The 16,554-nt window shown below is 42.6% G+C and overlaps 1 protein-coding gene across 1 annotated transcript in view; it reads right to left on the reverse strand.

Moving 5' to 3' along the window:
- The window catches only part of MYO1G (myosin IG), a 38,550-nt gene extending 36,768 nt beyond the window's left edge, over nt 1–1,782 (reverse strand). The window contains exon 1 of the mRNA XM_006832103.1: nt 1,688–1,782. Coding sequence (XP_006832166.1) covers nt 1,688–1,782 — 95 coding nt within the window. The remainder of the gene's footprint in view (nt 1–1,687) is intronic.
- Nucleotides 1,783–16,554: the final 14,772 nt, after the last annotated feature.

Raw genomic sequence — 16,554 nt, forward strand, 5'->3', positions numbered from 1 at the left:
GCTCCACAGCATCACGACCTAGTCCCTCTCATCCTTAGGATGAGTGGGGAGATGGGTGCACAGAGGAGTAAGGCACTGGGACAGAAAGGCATAGGGGGTACCCGGGACCCTTTGCTGATAATGCAGTCAGGGCCCCCAGGCAGCCAGGGATCAAAACCAACCATCTTATAAAGAAGAAAACAAACCAGACATGGGAACTGGCTTGTGTGAATGGCACAGAGGGAGCTGGTGGCTAATCTCAGCCTGACTCTCCTGAGGTGGACTCTTGAGGTAAAGGCGGCTAGAGATCAACCCCGTGCTCCAAGAAAAAAGGAGATCAAAGGTGTGGGTGTAGGAAGAGGACACCCCAGGCTGTTTCCTGTGTTAAAGGAGAGAGACTGAGGGAAGGCGGGGCCAGCCACACCTAGACAAAGTGTGTGTGGGGATGTGGCCCCTAGAGGAGTGGTCCTCAGTCATCTGGCACCTGCTCTGTCCCTCCAGCCCCCAATCCAACACACACTCTTCTCAAACTTCCCAACTCTGAGACTGAGGGAAGGTGGGGCCAGCCACACCTAGACAAAGTGTGCGTGGGGATGTGGCCCCTAGGCAGTGGTCCTCAGTCATCTGGCACCTGCTCTGTCCCTCCAGCCCCCAATCCAACACACACTCTTCTCAAACTTCCCAACTCTTCTCAAAAACCAGGGGCCTGGGAGGGGCCTGAGTTAGGTCTGTCCACAGCTTTCTCTCAGAAATTTTCCTGCTCAAGGTAGACAAGTGGCTCAGCGGCTCCTTAACTTGGGTTCCCTCTGTTCTGGGGTCCTGAGTCCTCAGCCCTTGCCCTGCCCACTCTACCACCAGCATCCACGGGCCTCTCTATGTGCTTCACTTCAACCTCAGGAGACCTGCTGTTCACACATCATTTTCTTATGTCTTGTAAATCAGTGTTTATGAGAATTAGATGAAATCATGCATATAAAGTGTGTAGTCTTGTGCCTGACACAAAACAAATATTGTGCAAAGACATCTTCTCTGTCCTCCACCTGCCTCTATCACTGTGGCCCAGCCTTATGCATCTACCACCTCATCATTGCCCCCCCACTCCTGCTTTAGCCCACTCTCCTGCCTGCCCTCCCTCTATCCTTTGTGGCAAACTCCTACTCATCCTTCTAAACCCACCTCAAATGTCCCTTCTTCTAGGCTTCCTCCTCTGCTCTGACATTAAATATCTTTCCTAAGAGCAAGAACCTCAATCCATTGAACCTCTCTGGAGATGAAACTATCAGGTGGGGAAGGGAGAGGGGCTGGAAGAAGGTCAGGGAGAAGCTTCCTGACCTGGCACCTAGCAGCCTAAGGTGGAGTCAGGTAGAAAGGTGCAAGGCATCTGGCGTGTCTGGATACTATCCTCTGCTTGTTAATTCATAAAGTCTGGGCAGAGGATGAAGTTAGCTGTGCCGGGTGTAGGGGCCTCGACCAGCTGTGATAAGGACGGATGTTCTTCTCGGTTCTTGTGCACACTGTCTTGTTCTTCCTGCCTCTCAGTTTCCCCAGGAAGCCCCTGTGGGTGGGCTTGAAGAGTCTGTCCAACCTAGAGTGGCTGGCATGTGTGGTTGCTGCCTCACCCCTCACCCACGGAGGAATCAGTGCAACGTCTTCCTCCCGTGACCCTGGATAAGGACTGAGTAGGGAACCCACCCCAGGCTGGGTCTACCTGAGCTTCAAGTTCTTCATGAAGTCTTCCATGGTCACCTGGTCCAAAAGCACGAAGTCAGGCTTGCCATAAGCAGGGTCATTATCGTCCTCCATCCTGCTAGCGGAAGTACCCAAACCGGACTGTCCTGATCTGGGCCAGGCTGGCAGGAGGGGCTCCGTCTCCTAACAGTCCCCTGCCCTTACTCTGTTCCTCCCCAGCAGGGTGTGAAACAGGAAGTGGGTTCTGGCTCCACTGCTCTCTCCCTCCCCCATCCAAGGTGCTCTGACCCCTACTTCCTGGTTCTTCCCCATGATAGAGGGTGTGTCTAACGGTTCAACCCACTTGCATGCCAAGACTGAGGCTCCGGGTGCTTGGGTCCCCCCCACAAGGTCTTCTGCCTGCTCTGTAAGTTCCTGCCCATGTGTGTGGTTTCTCTAACTCCACCCGGCCCCACCCTAAACAATAGCTAAGACTTAGTGGCGTGAACTCTGGCAGCCTACTCAAATCACCAGCAGAGCTACTTTTTAAAATGTCTGGTGTCATTGTTGAGTCAATTCCGACTCATGTTGTTGCTGTTAGGTGCCATTGAGTCGGTACTAACTCATAGCGATCCTGTGCACAGCAGAAGGAAACACTGCAAGATCATGGGCCAGCCTTACTATTGTTGCCACACTTGAGCCCATTGATGCTGCCACTTTGCCAATTCATCTTGCTGGGGTCTTCCTCTTTTTCGCTGACCCTCCACCCTACCAAACATGATATCCTTCTCCAGTGACTGGTCCTTCCTGACAATATGTCTGACGTTTGAGAGACGAAGTTTGGCCATCCTGGCCTCCAAGGAACACTCTGGCTGCAATTCTTCCAACACAGGTCTGTTTGTTCTTTTGACAGCCCATGGGACTTTCAATATTCTCCTCCAACACCAAACTCATTAACATCAATTCTTCTACGGTCTTCCTTATTCACTGTCCAGCTTTCACATGCATATGAGGTTATTGAAAATACCGTGTCTTGAGTAAGGAGCACCTTAGTATTCAAGCTGACATCTTTGCTCTTCACACTTTAAAAAGGTCTTGTGCAGCAGATTTGCCTAATGCAATATGTCCTTTGATTTCTTGACTGCTGCTTCCGTGAGTGTTGATAGTTGATCCAAGAAGAATGAAGTCCTTGAAACCTCAATCTTTTCTCCATTGATTAGAATGATATTTATTGGTCCAGTGGTGAGGATTTTTGTTTTCTTGACATTGAGATGTAATCCATACCGAAGGCTGTGCTCTTTGATCTTCATCAGTAAATGTTTTAAGCCCTCTTCACTTTCAGCAAGCAAGGTTGTATCATCTGCATATCGCAGGTTGTTAATGAGTCTTCCTCCAATCCTGATGCCATGTTTTCTTCATACAACCCAGCTTCTCAGCTTATTTGCTTGTAGTACTGGTTATATGTCAAACTCACCAAAATAAGCACCAGATGAATGGCTGTTGCTGTTGTTAAGTGCTGTCAAGTCGGTTCCAATGCATAGTGACTCTATATAGGGTTTCTGAGGAGCGGCTGGTGAGCTTGAACTGCTGACCTTATGGTTCAAACCGACTTTGCAGTTCAGCACATTAGCCTGCAGCACCACACCAGAATTATATGTAAATTGCACCTTATTTTTTTTTTTTTTCTTAAGAGAATATGTCCAGGTCCCTTTTCAGGTTGGACTGATTTGGAGTGATGCAGCAGGCCTATGCCTAACCCTGTGAAGGGGGTCAGTGCCGCAATTTCCCATATGAGTGACCTGAGTGTCCCTTCAACATCATGCCGTTTACACTGCCCGCCAGGGCCTCTGGGATTCTGTTTCCTAGAAGTTAGGAGTCAAGGAGGGGCATCTAGTCGGTGTTCTCTGCATACATCCCGCCACCCCCTTATCAATTCATCCGTCCATCAGATCTGCTCTGCCACCCGGGGACCAGGCAGAGGTGCTGAGGCCTAGAACAGGCACAGAATTTGTCCAGGAAATCTGCTCAAGGTAACACACCTAAACACAGGCAGCACTGGCCCCAGACTTGACACACAGGTGCCGCTCCTCCCAGTCCCTCCCTCTCCCCTTCCTTCTTTATTTCAGATTTTGGTCAAGCTCATACCAGTTTATCTGACAACTATCTTTAAACCAACTCACTGTTTAAACTTATCTTTGAAACATAACTGATATGTAGATTAAGGTTATTTTTTTCCCCCCTCACATACCTAACAAAAATTTCAAGTACTTATCCAAATACCTGTGAAAACCTCACTGAACACCATCACCAATAAAGGAAGCGTAGGTATTAGATAAAGCTTTTGAAAACAGGGCTCTGGCCCTCCCCTATGCCTGGGTTCCTCCTGGGCAAATTTTGATCAAGTTTCACTCTTGCAAGTTCTAATAAGCAGGCAAAGCATACTCCAACCCCACTCTCACCATTGTCTGGGTGTTTTTGAAGGACTTCCCCAACCAAAGTTCAGATAACTGGGAATTTTTAGGCTGGATCTTGTCCCAGTTCCTATCCTTTTTGCATGGTTTCACTTCCCCAAGGGAATAAAGCAGACCCAAACCCTCAAGAGGTGTTTATAGGAATGGTTCAAAGAAGTGGGCAAGACTGTTTTCATATAAAACTTTATGGACACAAATTTTAATTACATCAACCTTCACATGGTACAAAATATTTTTTCAGCCACTTAAAAATGATAAAGCCATTCTTAGCTCACAGATTTGGTTCATGGGTGGAAGTTTGCCAACCCTTGCTTTAGACACTTGTTGCGGTCTGTACTGACTACGGGACTTCCAACACTAAATTCAGTGTGTCTTACTCAGGCCCTAGGAAAAGTCCCTGTCTTCTCAGGCTTGCACTCAGGATGTTAGCTGGCCAAAGAGGGCCGAGCCCCGTGTGAGGAAGCCAATATTCAAGACAGAGTCAATATCAAAGATGCTGGTCTTTGAGAACATGAAAGCCAAGGTTATTCACAAATTAAGGAAGCTCAGAGGTGTCTCCTCTAATCCTGAGCTCTCTGTCTCTAGTGGTGGTTATGTGCCGTGGAGTCAGTTCCGACTCATAGTGACCCTGTACAGGGTTTCCAAGGCTGTAAATCTTTATAGGAGCAGAAAGCCTCATCTTTCTCCCGCAGAACAGCTGGTAGTTTTCAACTGCTGACCTTGCGGTTCTCAGCCCGATTCATAACCACTATGCTACCAGAGTTCCCTCCCTGTCTCTAGAGCAGGCTACAATTCTTAGAAATTTCAGACAGAGAAAAGTTATACATACTCATGCTAAGTTAGATGTATATATACTATGGAGCTACACTAATGCATAGAGATTGTGAACATGGGTCTTCTTGTGTCATATCTTCGGAAGAATGGCAGCCTTAGTTGCACAGTCGGGGATACTTCCTGAGGGATACAACATAAATCCATCCATTGGACACATTGGGTCATGGTGCGGAGCTACAGGGTAATGGACTAAAAAGTCATGGTTCAAGCTCACCAACCACTCCTCAGAAACCCTATACAGGGTCACTCTGAGTCAGAACCAACTCAACAGCACTTAATGACAACAACAATAATAACACTGTCAAAAGTGTAATCCGCTGACTAGCTCTGGTTTAGGCTGCTGCTGACCAGTGGTCCTGAAACACAACTTGTAGGAAGTTAGTTTACATATCTTAGATTGTGGATAGATGGGGAGTGAGGGAGGGTAGACTCTTCAGAACAGCCAATTTGCATGATTAGGAGCAGAGTAGGGGGCCAGACCCTCTGCTGTTAGCTGGCAGCAATGTCATCTCCCTACAAACAATCAGATAGAATGTCAGCTCCTTACCTGTTCACTGCTGAGAATTCCAGCTCTCTGTTTTGACTTCCTTACAACGACACCCCTTTGCAGTGTGACAAGTAGGGGGTACAGTGAATGTGGTGGAACAGACAGGTGAATGAAGGTGGTGGATGCCCTCAAATGGAAGGACTTAGGGAGGGGCTGCCATGCCCCAAACACTAGGGACTGAGATTCAGTATCTAATCTAAATCTGCCCCAAGAAGCCTCTGTCTGCCTGGCCCCATTCCGCAGCAGATGCTTGTCTCCTTTTCCTCCTCTTCCTTGATGCTGTCCATCACACTAATGGGGGCGGGCTTTTTCTTGGCTCCTGTCACAACAAGGTATAGTAACTGGAGCCTGGTGGCTGACGTTGGCAGCAATCTCTAGTCCCATAAGACCACCCCTGTGTTTCTCTGCCCCATTCCTGCAAGCTGGTCTGTACCAGCTTAGGAATTCATTTTTAAATTTTGTTTTTAGAAAACAAATTAAAGATCTAAATTTATGGAAAGACATCCTATGTTCATGAACTGGAGAAGTTAGTATTGTTAGGATGTCAGTACCATTCAAAGCACCTATAGATTCAACACCATCCCTGCCAACATTCCAACAGCTTTTTAAAAATTATTTTTAACAAAAATGAAAAAGCTGATCTTCAAATTCATTTGGAATTGCAAAGGGCCCCAAATAGCCAAAACTACTTTGAAAAATAACAGAGAACTTACTATTCCCTATTTTGAAAGTTAGTATAAAGGCACAGTAACCAAGGCAGTGTATCACTGGTACAACATAGATATATAGACCAATGGAACAAAATTGAGAGTCCTTAAAGAAACCCAGACATTGATTTTTGATAAGGATGCCAAAGCCTCCCAGAATGTGGAGACTGGTCCCGTCCTTACACTCCCATGTCTCCCTTCTCTTCTCCTCACTGGTGCCCCTCAGCACTCTCTTTGAAGTTAGCCACAGGAGGAAACCAAGTCATAGCTCACAAGTTGAATGGACAGTGTCCCGCAGACTGCCAAACAGGCAGATGCCAGTCGCAAGTTTGGGGAAGTTCACCTGACACCCCAATCTGATTTGTTGTTTATCCAATCAGGACTGGTTTCCCATTACCACTTCAGGATGCTGGTTAAAAGCTTGGGAGTCCACACAACACCCTTAGTTTGTGGCCTCTTGGTTCCTATTGCCCCTTCAAGTTGGATCATTTACTGGAACAGTTCACAGAACTCACATACAGCAAACTATACTTACAACCACTGGTTTATTGCAGATGAAAAATGAAGCAAATAAAGAGATGCAGAGGGCAAGGTCTTGGAGGGTTCCCAAAGCAGAGTTTTCAAGTCCCAAGGGACAGGCTACCATCCTGAGAGTAAAGACTCCCCAACCAGAAAGTGTTCTGAGCTTCTGTGTTCAAGCATTCATTGGTCAGCCCTGCACAGTAGGCTGAATTATGCCTCCTGAGGCTGGTTGATAGCTGTCTCCCAGGTAAGTCTTTTCTGCTGTGACCAGCTCCGCTTGCCAGCACAAATTTCCAGATGTGACTTGGAAGTCTCGGACCACGTGTTTGAGTTCTCTAGTGCTTTTATAACAGAAATACCACGAGTAGATGACTCTAACAAACAGAAATTCCTTCTCACACAATTTGTGAAGTTAGAAGTCTGAATCCAGAGCACAGGCTCTGGAAAATGCCCTTCTATCCTGTCAGGCTAGGCTCTTTAAAGAAGCAAAACCAGTGAAACTTATATATGTACATGTATATTTATATGTATATGTACATGTATAAAGAGAACTCTATGTCAAGGAAATGGCTCACAATTGTCGACTTGGAAAGTCTCAAGTTTGGGTCAGATGAACCAAGAATTGCAGGCAGGCAGGCAGGCAGGCAGGCAGGACCAGCAGGTAGACAGGTAGGCAGGCAGGCTGCTGATGGCTCCCAGGGTTAGAAGGTGATAGAACAGGCCACTGGCTCAAGTCCAAAGCACGGAAGATCAGAGGACAAGCCAGATGTAAGGTCCAGACCCAGCAGAAAGTGAACATGCTTTGCCTGAGTGTCTAATATAATAAAAGCAGGCCACACCCCCAAGGAAACATCCTTTCAATTGATTAGCCGCTGATAGCCATAGAGAGTAGCCGCTCATACACTATGTTAGACCACAGCATGGGAACTATGTTAGACCTCAGCCACATCTCAACTACTAACACACTGGGAATCCTGGCCCAGTCAAATTGACACAAAATCTTAACTCTCATGTCTCCTTTCAGCATCTGCACGCCAAGCATTCCTTAGAGATCTCCGCCACGTATGAGTCTTTCCCTGGATTTAGGAGCAGCACAGCACAGGGACCCCAGGTTCAAAGGAAGCCTTCACTTCTGACTCTTGTATCTTGGCGGTAGTAGGTCCTGGCTTCTCTGCTCCCTAGCTCTCCTTTTATCTCTTGTCAAACAAAAGTTTTGCATGCCACAGCACTGGGAACTCCTCTACATCAGATCAAGATCATGGTGGTATTGGTATTGTTATTGTGAGTTGTCAGCATTGGTTTTGACTTACAGGGACCTTATGCACAACAGAACAAAACACTGCCATGTCCTGTACCACCAAAGTATTGTTAGGTTTGAGGCCACTGTTACTGCCAATGTGCAATCCATCTCATTGGAAATCTTCCTCTTTTTTGCTGATCCTCTACTTTTCCAAGCATGTTGTCCTTCTCCAGAGACTGGTCCCTTCTGACAACATGTCTAAAGAATAGCAGAGTCTTACCATCCTTGCTTCTAAGGAGTTGGTTCTTCTGACAGTCTATGGTACTTATAAAATACTTCATCAACACCACAATTCAAATGCATCAATTATTCTCTGATCTTCCTTATTCATTATCCAACTTTCACATGTGTATGAGGACACTGAAAATATGATGGCTTGGGTCAGGCACCCCTTAGTCTTCTAATTGATATCTTGGCTCTTTAACACTTCAAAGAGGGGTTTGAAGCACATTTGCCTAACGCAGTAATAAGTCTTTTGTTTTCTTGACTTCTGCTTCCATAAGCATTGATTGTGGATCCAAGCTAAATGAAATTTTTGACTTCAATCTTTTCTCCATTTATCATGATATTTACTGGTCCTGTTGTGAGGATTTCCATTTTCTTTACATTGAGGTGCAATCTATACTGAAGGCTATAGTCTTTGATTTTCATCAATAATCATTTCAAGTGTTCTTCACTTTCAGCAAGCAAGGTTATGTCATCTACTGGTCACAGGCTGTTAATGAGTCTACCTCCAAATCTGATGCCACTTTTCTTTTCATATAATCCAGCTTCTAGGATTATTTGCTCAGTTTATAGATGGAACAAGTATTGAGAAAGGATAAAACCATGGCACACACTTTTCCTGATTTAAAATCATTCAGTATTCCCTTGTTTTGCTATAATGCCTGCCTCTTTTGTTGTTGTTGTTAGGTGCCATCGAGTCAGTGCTGACTCATAGCAACCTTGGCCTACGTTCCTCAAGAGCACAATGAAGTGTTCTGGAATATCTATTCTTCGCAATGTTATCTATAGTATGTAATGGTCCACATAACTAAACTATGCCTTTTCATAGTCAATAACTTGAAAGTAAACATCTTTCTGGTATTCTCTACTTTCAGCCAAGATCCATTTGATATCAACAACTTTGTCCCTAGTTTCACATCCTTTTCTGAATCCAGCTTGAATTGCTGGCAACTCCCTGTCTATGTACTGCTGCGACTGCTTTTGAATTATCTTCAGCAAAATTATATTTGCATATTATACTGTTTGATGATTTTCACATTCCATTGGGTCACCTTTCTTTGGAGTTGGCACACATGTAGATCTTCTCCAATCAGCCTTCCAAAGCCTTGGCATAAATGAGTGAGTGTCTCCAGCACTATATCAGTTTGTTGAAACATTTCAATTTGTATGCTGTCAATTCCTGGGGCCTTGTTTTTCACCAATGTCTCCAGTGCTGCTTGGACGTCTTATTCAATACCATCAGTTCTTGATCATGTGATACCTCTTGAGATGACTGAACATCAACCAATTTTTGGCCTAGTGACTCTGTATTCCTTTCATCTTCCTTTGATGTTTCCTGCATCATTCATACTTTGCCCCCAGTACCCTTCAATATTACTATGTGAAGCTTGAATTTTTTTCTTCAGTTCTTTAAACTTGAGAAATGTTGAGTATGCTCTTCTCTTTTGGTTTTCTAATTTCAGGTCTTTGCATATTTCATGATAACACTTCACTTTGTCTTCTCGAGCTGCCCTTTGAAAATTTCTGTTCAGCTTTTTCACTTCCTCATTTCTTCCAGTTGCAAGCTTCTCTATGCTCAAGGGCAAGTTTCGGAATCTCTTCGGACATCCATTTTGGTTTTTTCTTTCTAATGACCTTTTGCTTTCTTAATGGATGATGTTCTTGATATCATCCTACAACTCTTCTGGTTTTCAGTCTAATGCATCAAATCTGTTCTCAGGAGGGTCTCTAAATTCAAGGTCATATTTTGGTATTTGTGGACTTGTTCTAATCTTCAACTTGAGGCCGAACTAACGTATGAGAAGTTGATAGTCTGTTCCCCTGGTCTTGTTTTGACTGATGTTTTCGGACTTCCCCAATCATCCCTTTCTACAGATGTAGCCTATTTGATCCTTGTGTGTTCCATCTGGCAAGATCCCCATGTATAATTGCTGCTTATGTTGTTCAAAAAAGGTATTTTCATTGAATGTCATTGTTCCTGAAAAATTCTATCATGAGATCACCAGTATCATTTCTACCACTAAACCCATATTTTCCAACTAGTGATTCTTTCTCTTTGTTTCCAGACTTCACATTCCTATCACCAGCAATTACCAATGCATCTTGATAGCATGTTTGCTTAATTACAGACTGAAGAATTTGGTAGAACTCATCAGTTTCATTATCACTGCCTTTAGTGGTTGGTGCTTAAATTGAAATAATAGTGGTATTAACTGGTCTTCCTTGTAGGCATATGGATCTTATCCCATCAAAGACAGTATTGTACTTCAAGATAAGTCTTGAGATACTTTTGATAATGAATGTGATGCCACTTCCCTTTAGTTTGTTGTTCTTGGCACAGTAAACAAATGATTTTCTGGCCAGTACCAGCCCATTTCAGATCACTAAGGGTCGCTATGGGTCGGAACCCACTCGATGGCACATAACAACAACAACAACAACAATACCTAACATATGGATCTTTAAGCATTCCATTCATTTTTGACAACTTCCAATTTTCCTAGATTCATACTTTGTGTAGTCTATATTTCAATTATTAATGGATGTTTGTAGCTGTTTCTTCTCATTTTGAGTTGTGTTCCATCCTATAGTATTACACCAAGACTCCTGGTCTTCCTTGTAGGCATATGGATATTATCCTATCACAGTGTAATACTTCAAAATAGATCTTGAAATGTTCTTTTTGATGATGAGCGTGACAACATTCCTCTTCAATTTGTCCTTTCCAGCATAGAAAACCATGTAATTATCAGATTCAAAATGGCCAATAGCAGTCCATTTCAGTTCACTTATGCCTTGGATATTGATCTTCATGCATTCCATTTCATTTTTGAATTTCCAATTTTCCTAGAATGATGAAGGCAAGGGAAAACACAGGGAGGTAAGGGAACAGCAGTAAATGCTGTTATATACCCGATCCTACAATAACAATAAGTTACAGGTAGAGCTCTGGTAGTATAATGGTTATGAGTTGGGCTGCTATGCTCAAGGTCAGCGGTTTGAAACTACCAGCTGTTTCATGGGAGAAAGGTGAGGCTTTCTGCTCCTGTAAAGATTTATAGTTTCGGAAACACTATACAGGGTTGTTATGAGTCAGAACCGACTCCACGACACATCACCACTACCACACATAGGTAGACACATAGATTGAATGGGAATGGGAAGCAGAGAGGGAGTATGACGATTTGACAGAGGAACAGGCTTACTGAACAGATAGAGACTGGTGGAACACCAAGACTATGGTCCTTGGTCACCCTTCAGATCTGGAATGGAATTCACCACTGTGGCTCAATTTTCAGGCAAACAATAGATAGTTATACATGGGGGATAGCAACATCAGTGAGACATGCACACCAAAGAATGGTCAGCCATTCGAGATCAAAAGGACAGCATTTAGATACATACAAAATTTCAGAAGAGTGGGGGAAAAAGGAAGAATTGAAACAAGAAATACAGGGAGGAAGTGGGATAAGTGATGTTGTGTTGAATGCATTGCAATTGAGATGAAATGTGTAGGATTTGCTGAATGTAAAATTGATGATCTGCTCTGTAAACTTTCACTTAATTCACAATAAAAAATCAGAAAAAAATGTTCATGGAAAAATGAAAAGGTTTTCTTGATAAAAAAAAAATTCTATGGTAGTTATGGGGAATAGCGAATCATTCACAGGCTAGAAAGTAGACACATGTTAACATGGGTTATGGGGCAGACAAGGAAGATTGGCAGAGGAGAGATGAAGGTAGCAGATGACAGGGAGGATTGCAAGAGCTGAAGGCAAATACTGTTAACTGATGGTTCCTAAAGGGGATTATAATCATTGTAAAGAAGCAAAGTCTTCATTTATTGAATGTAAAGCTAATGATATGTTCTATAAACCTTCACTCAATTCACAATAAAAGCAATTTTTTTAATTATTATTTTTTTAAATCTACAAATATAGATTTCTTCTAATTGGTTGTCTAGGTAGCTGTCTTCCAAATATCTTGGCATAGACAAGTGAGCCCCTCCCATGCTGCATCAGTTTGTTGAAACATCTCAATTCTGTCAATTCCTCAAGTCTTGTTTTTTGTCAATGCCTACAGTACCACACCAGGACTTAATAAAATGACTCAATATTGAGACCCGAGGCTTCACTATTTGCTTCAATTCTTTCAGCCTGAGAAATGCTGAGCATATTCCCCCTTTTGGTTTTCTAACTCCAGGTCTTTGCACATTTCATTATATTTGACTTTGTTTTACTAAGCTGCCCATTAAATTTCCCTGTTCAGTCTTTTTACTTCATCATTTCTTCCAGTGACTTTAGCTTAGTCATTTAGGGAAATGAAAATGAAAGCCACAATAAGATACCACTTCACGCCCACGGTAATGGCATTGCCAGAAACACACAACATAATTAGAAGCCTCATGCATTTCTGATGGGACTGTAAAATGATAACCTCACTATGGAAAGTTTGGCAGTTCCATGAAAAGTATTTTATGGCCTAGCAATTTCATCCCTAAGTATATAACCAACTAAAAGACTAAATTGCAGGGACCGAAACATACAATGATATGCCAGTGTTCATTAAGGTATCATTTATAGTAGTTACAAGGTTGGAACAATTTTAGTGGCCAGTAAACAGGGAGATAAACAAAACATGGTACATATATACAACAGAGAATTTTTCTACCACAAAAAAGGATTGACGTTCTAATGCATGCTTGTTGTTGTTATTGTTGTTAGGTACCAACGAGTTGGTTGTGACTCATAGGGACACTAAGCAGAACAGAAGGAAACACTGCCTGGTCCTGCACCTCCCACACACAATTGTTACATTGCTGTTGCCACTGTACCAATCCATCCCTTTGGGATCTTCCTCTTTTTCAATGGCCCTCCTCTGTCTGTATTCAAGCATTATGTCTTCCCTACGGACTCATCTCTCCTAATATTATGTCTGAAGTATAAGGGATGAAGTCTCATCTTCCTAGCTTCTAAAGAGCATTCTGGCCATGCTTCCTCCAACACAGATTTATTTGTTCTTCTGGCAGTCCATGGCACGTTCAATATTCTTCTCCAACACCATAACTCAAATTCATCAATTCTTCTTTGGGATGCCTAATTTATAGTCCAACTTTCACATGCATATGAAATAATTGAAAATACCATGTCTTGGATCAGGTGTACCTTAGTCCTCAAATTGGTATCTTGTTCTTCAAAACTTTAAAGAGGTCTTGTGCAGCAGATTTGCCTAATGCAATATGTTGTTTGATTTCTTGCCTGCTGTTTCCATGATTATTGATTGTGGATCCAAGCAAAATGAAGTTTTTGACAACTTCAGTCTTTTCTCCATTTATTGTGATGCTATTTATTAGACCAATTGTTTGGATTTTTATTTTCTGTACATTCAGATGCAATCCACATTGAAGACTGTAGTCTTTAAACTTCATCAGTAAGTATTTTAAGTCCTTTTCATGTTCAGCAAGCAAGGTTGTATCATCTGCATATCACAGGTTATTCATGAATCTTCCTCCAATCCCAATGCCATGTTCTTATCTATATAATCCATCTTCTGGAATTATTTGCTTAGTATACAGATTGAATTATTACGGTAAAAGGCTACAACACTGGCACACATCTTTCCCGGTTTTAAACCATTCAGTATCCTCTTGAACTGTTCTGCCAGCTGCCTCTTGGTCTATGTACATGAGCACAATTAAGTGTTCTGGAATACCCATCCTTCAAAATGTTACTTATAATCTATCATGATCTGCACAGTCAAGAGCCTCAGCATAGTCAATAAAGCACAACTAAACATCTTTCTCATATTCTCTGCTTTCAGCCAAAACCCATCTGACATCAGCAATGATATCCACCATTTCCTGTCCTCTTTTGAATACAGCTTGATTTTCTGGTAATTCTCTGTCAATGTACCACGGCAACTGTCTTTGAATTGTTGTCAGCAAAATTTTAGTTGCATGCGATACTGACGATATTGATGATTTTCATATTCTGTTGGGCTACCTCTTTTTGGAATGGCCACAAATATGGATCTCTTCTAATCCATTGGCCAGATAAGTGAGTGCCTCCAGTGCTTGACCAGTTTGTTGAAAGATTCCAATTTGCGTTCTGTTGATTCCCGGAGTCTTGTTTATTGCCAATGCCTTCAGTGCAGCTTGAACTTCTTCCTTCAGTACTATTGTTTCTTTGTCATATACTACCTCTTTAAATGGTTTAACACAGACCAGTTATTTTGGTAAAGAAGATGGAAGGAATGCACAGAGTCACTGTACCAAAATAACTAGTCTATGTTAAACCATTTAAAGAGGTTGTTGTTGTTGTTGTTGTTAAGTGCCGTCGAGTCGGTTCCGACCCATAGCGACCCTGTACAGGGTTTCCGAGGGTGTAAATCCTTACGGGAGTAGAAAGCCTCATCTTTCTCCCGCGGAGTGGCTGGTAGTTTCGAACCACTGACCTTAAGGTTCGCAGCCCGATTCGTAACCACTACGCTACATAGCATATGACAAAGAAACAATAAATAGTACTGAAGGAAGAAGTTCAAGTTGCACTGAAGGCATTGGCAATAAACAAGACTCTGGGAATCAACAGAACGCAAATTGGAATCTTTCAACAAACTGGTGAAGCACTGGAGGCACTCACTCATCTGGCCAACGGATTAAAAGAGATTCATGTTTGTGACCATTCAATATTTTGCTCATGGTGGTGGTGATGGCTGTGTGCCTTTGAGTGGGTTCCAACTCACAATGACCCTGTTTCTGAGGCTGTAAATCTTTTTGGAAGCAGAAAGCCTTATCTTTCTCCTGCTGAGCAACTGGTGGATTCAAACTGCTGACCTTGTGGTTAGCAGCCCAACACATAACCCACTAAGTCACCATGTTGTTATTTGTTAACTGCCATTGAGTCTGTTGTGACTCGTTGTTGTTGTGAAGTGCCGTCGAGTCAATTCTGACCCATAGCGACCCTGTATAAGGTTTCCGAGGAGCAGCTGGTGAGCTTGAACCACCAATTTTGCAGTTCAAATGGCTTTGCAGTCTAGCACATTAACCCACAGTGCCACACTACTCAGAGCAACCCTATATATAGTTTCCAAGGAGCAGGTGGTGGGTTTGAACTGCCAACCTTGCACCCAATCATCAGGATTTATCCTTCATCACCACGCCAGGACTCCAAGCCTACATAGGGAGCAACAGTACTACAAGTTGAAGCTTGAATGTTTGCTTCAGTTCTTTAAGCTTAACAAATGTTGAGCATGTTCTTCCCTTTTGGTTTTCTAAGTCCAGGTCTTTGCATATTTCATCATTAATACTTTACTTTGTCTTCTTGAGCTGCTGCTTGCGATTTTCTGTGTAGCTCATTTACTTCATTTCTTCCAGTCATTTTAGCATCGCAAAATTCAAGTTACAGAGTCTCTTCTGACATCCACTTTGGTCTTTCTTTCCTGTCTTTTTAATGACCTTTTGCTTTCTTCATGTATGATGTTCTCGATGTCATCCACAACTCCACTGGTCTTCAGTAATTAATGTCTAATGCAGCAAATCTGTTCTTGAGATGGTCTCTACATTCAGGTGAAATATATTCAAGGTCATATATTGGCTCAGATGGAGTTGTTCTAATATTTTCCAGCCTGAACTTGTATAGGAGTAATTGATGGTCTGTTCCACAGTCTGCCCCTGGCCTTTTTTTGGCTGATGAAATTAAGCTCTTCCATTGTCTCTTCCCACAGATGTAGACAATTTGATTCCTATGTGTGCCATTTGATGAGGTCCCTGCATATAATTACTTTTTACATTGTTTTAAAAGGTATTTGCAATTAAAAAGTCATTGATCTTGAAAAATTCTACCAGCAAGGCAATATTTTCTAACTACTAATCCTTCCTCTGTGTTTCAAACTTTTGCATTCCAATCACCAGTGATTATCAATATACTTGACTGCATATTTGATCAATTTCACACTGAAGAAGCTGGTAGATGGCTTTCATTTCATTATCACAGGTGTTAGTGACTAGCGCATAAGTTTGAATAATAGTGGCATTAACTGGTCTTCCTTGTAGGCGTATGGCTATTACCGTATCACAGATAGCATTATACTTCAAGATAGACCTTGAAATGTTTTTTTGGATGATGAATGTGATACCATTTCTCTGCAACTTGTCGTTCCTGGTTTAGTAAACCATATGACTGTCTGATTCAAAATGGGCATTTCAATTCACTAATGCCCAGGATATCAATGTTTATGAGTTCCATTTCATTTTTGACAACTTCTAATTTTCCTAGATTCATATTTCGTACATGATCTGATAAT

This window comes from Chrysochloris asiatica, unplaced genomic scaffold (genome assembly GCF_000296735.1).
Source record: "Chrysochloris asiatica unplaced genomic scaffold, ChrAsi1.0 scaffold00006, whole genome shotgun sequence".
In the NCBI taxonomy this organism is placed as follows: Eukaryota; Metazoa; Chordata; class Mammalia; order Afrosoricida; family Chrysochloridae; genus Chrysochloris; species Chrysochloris asiatica.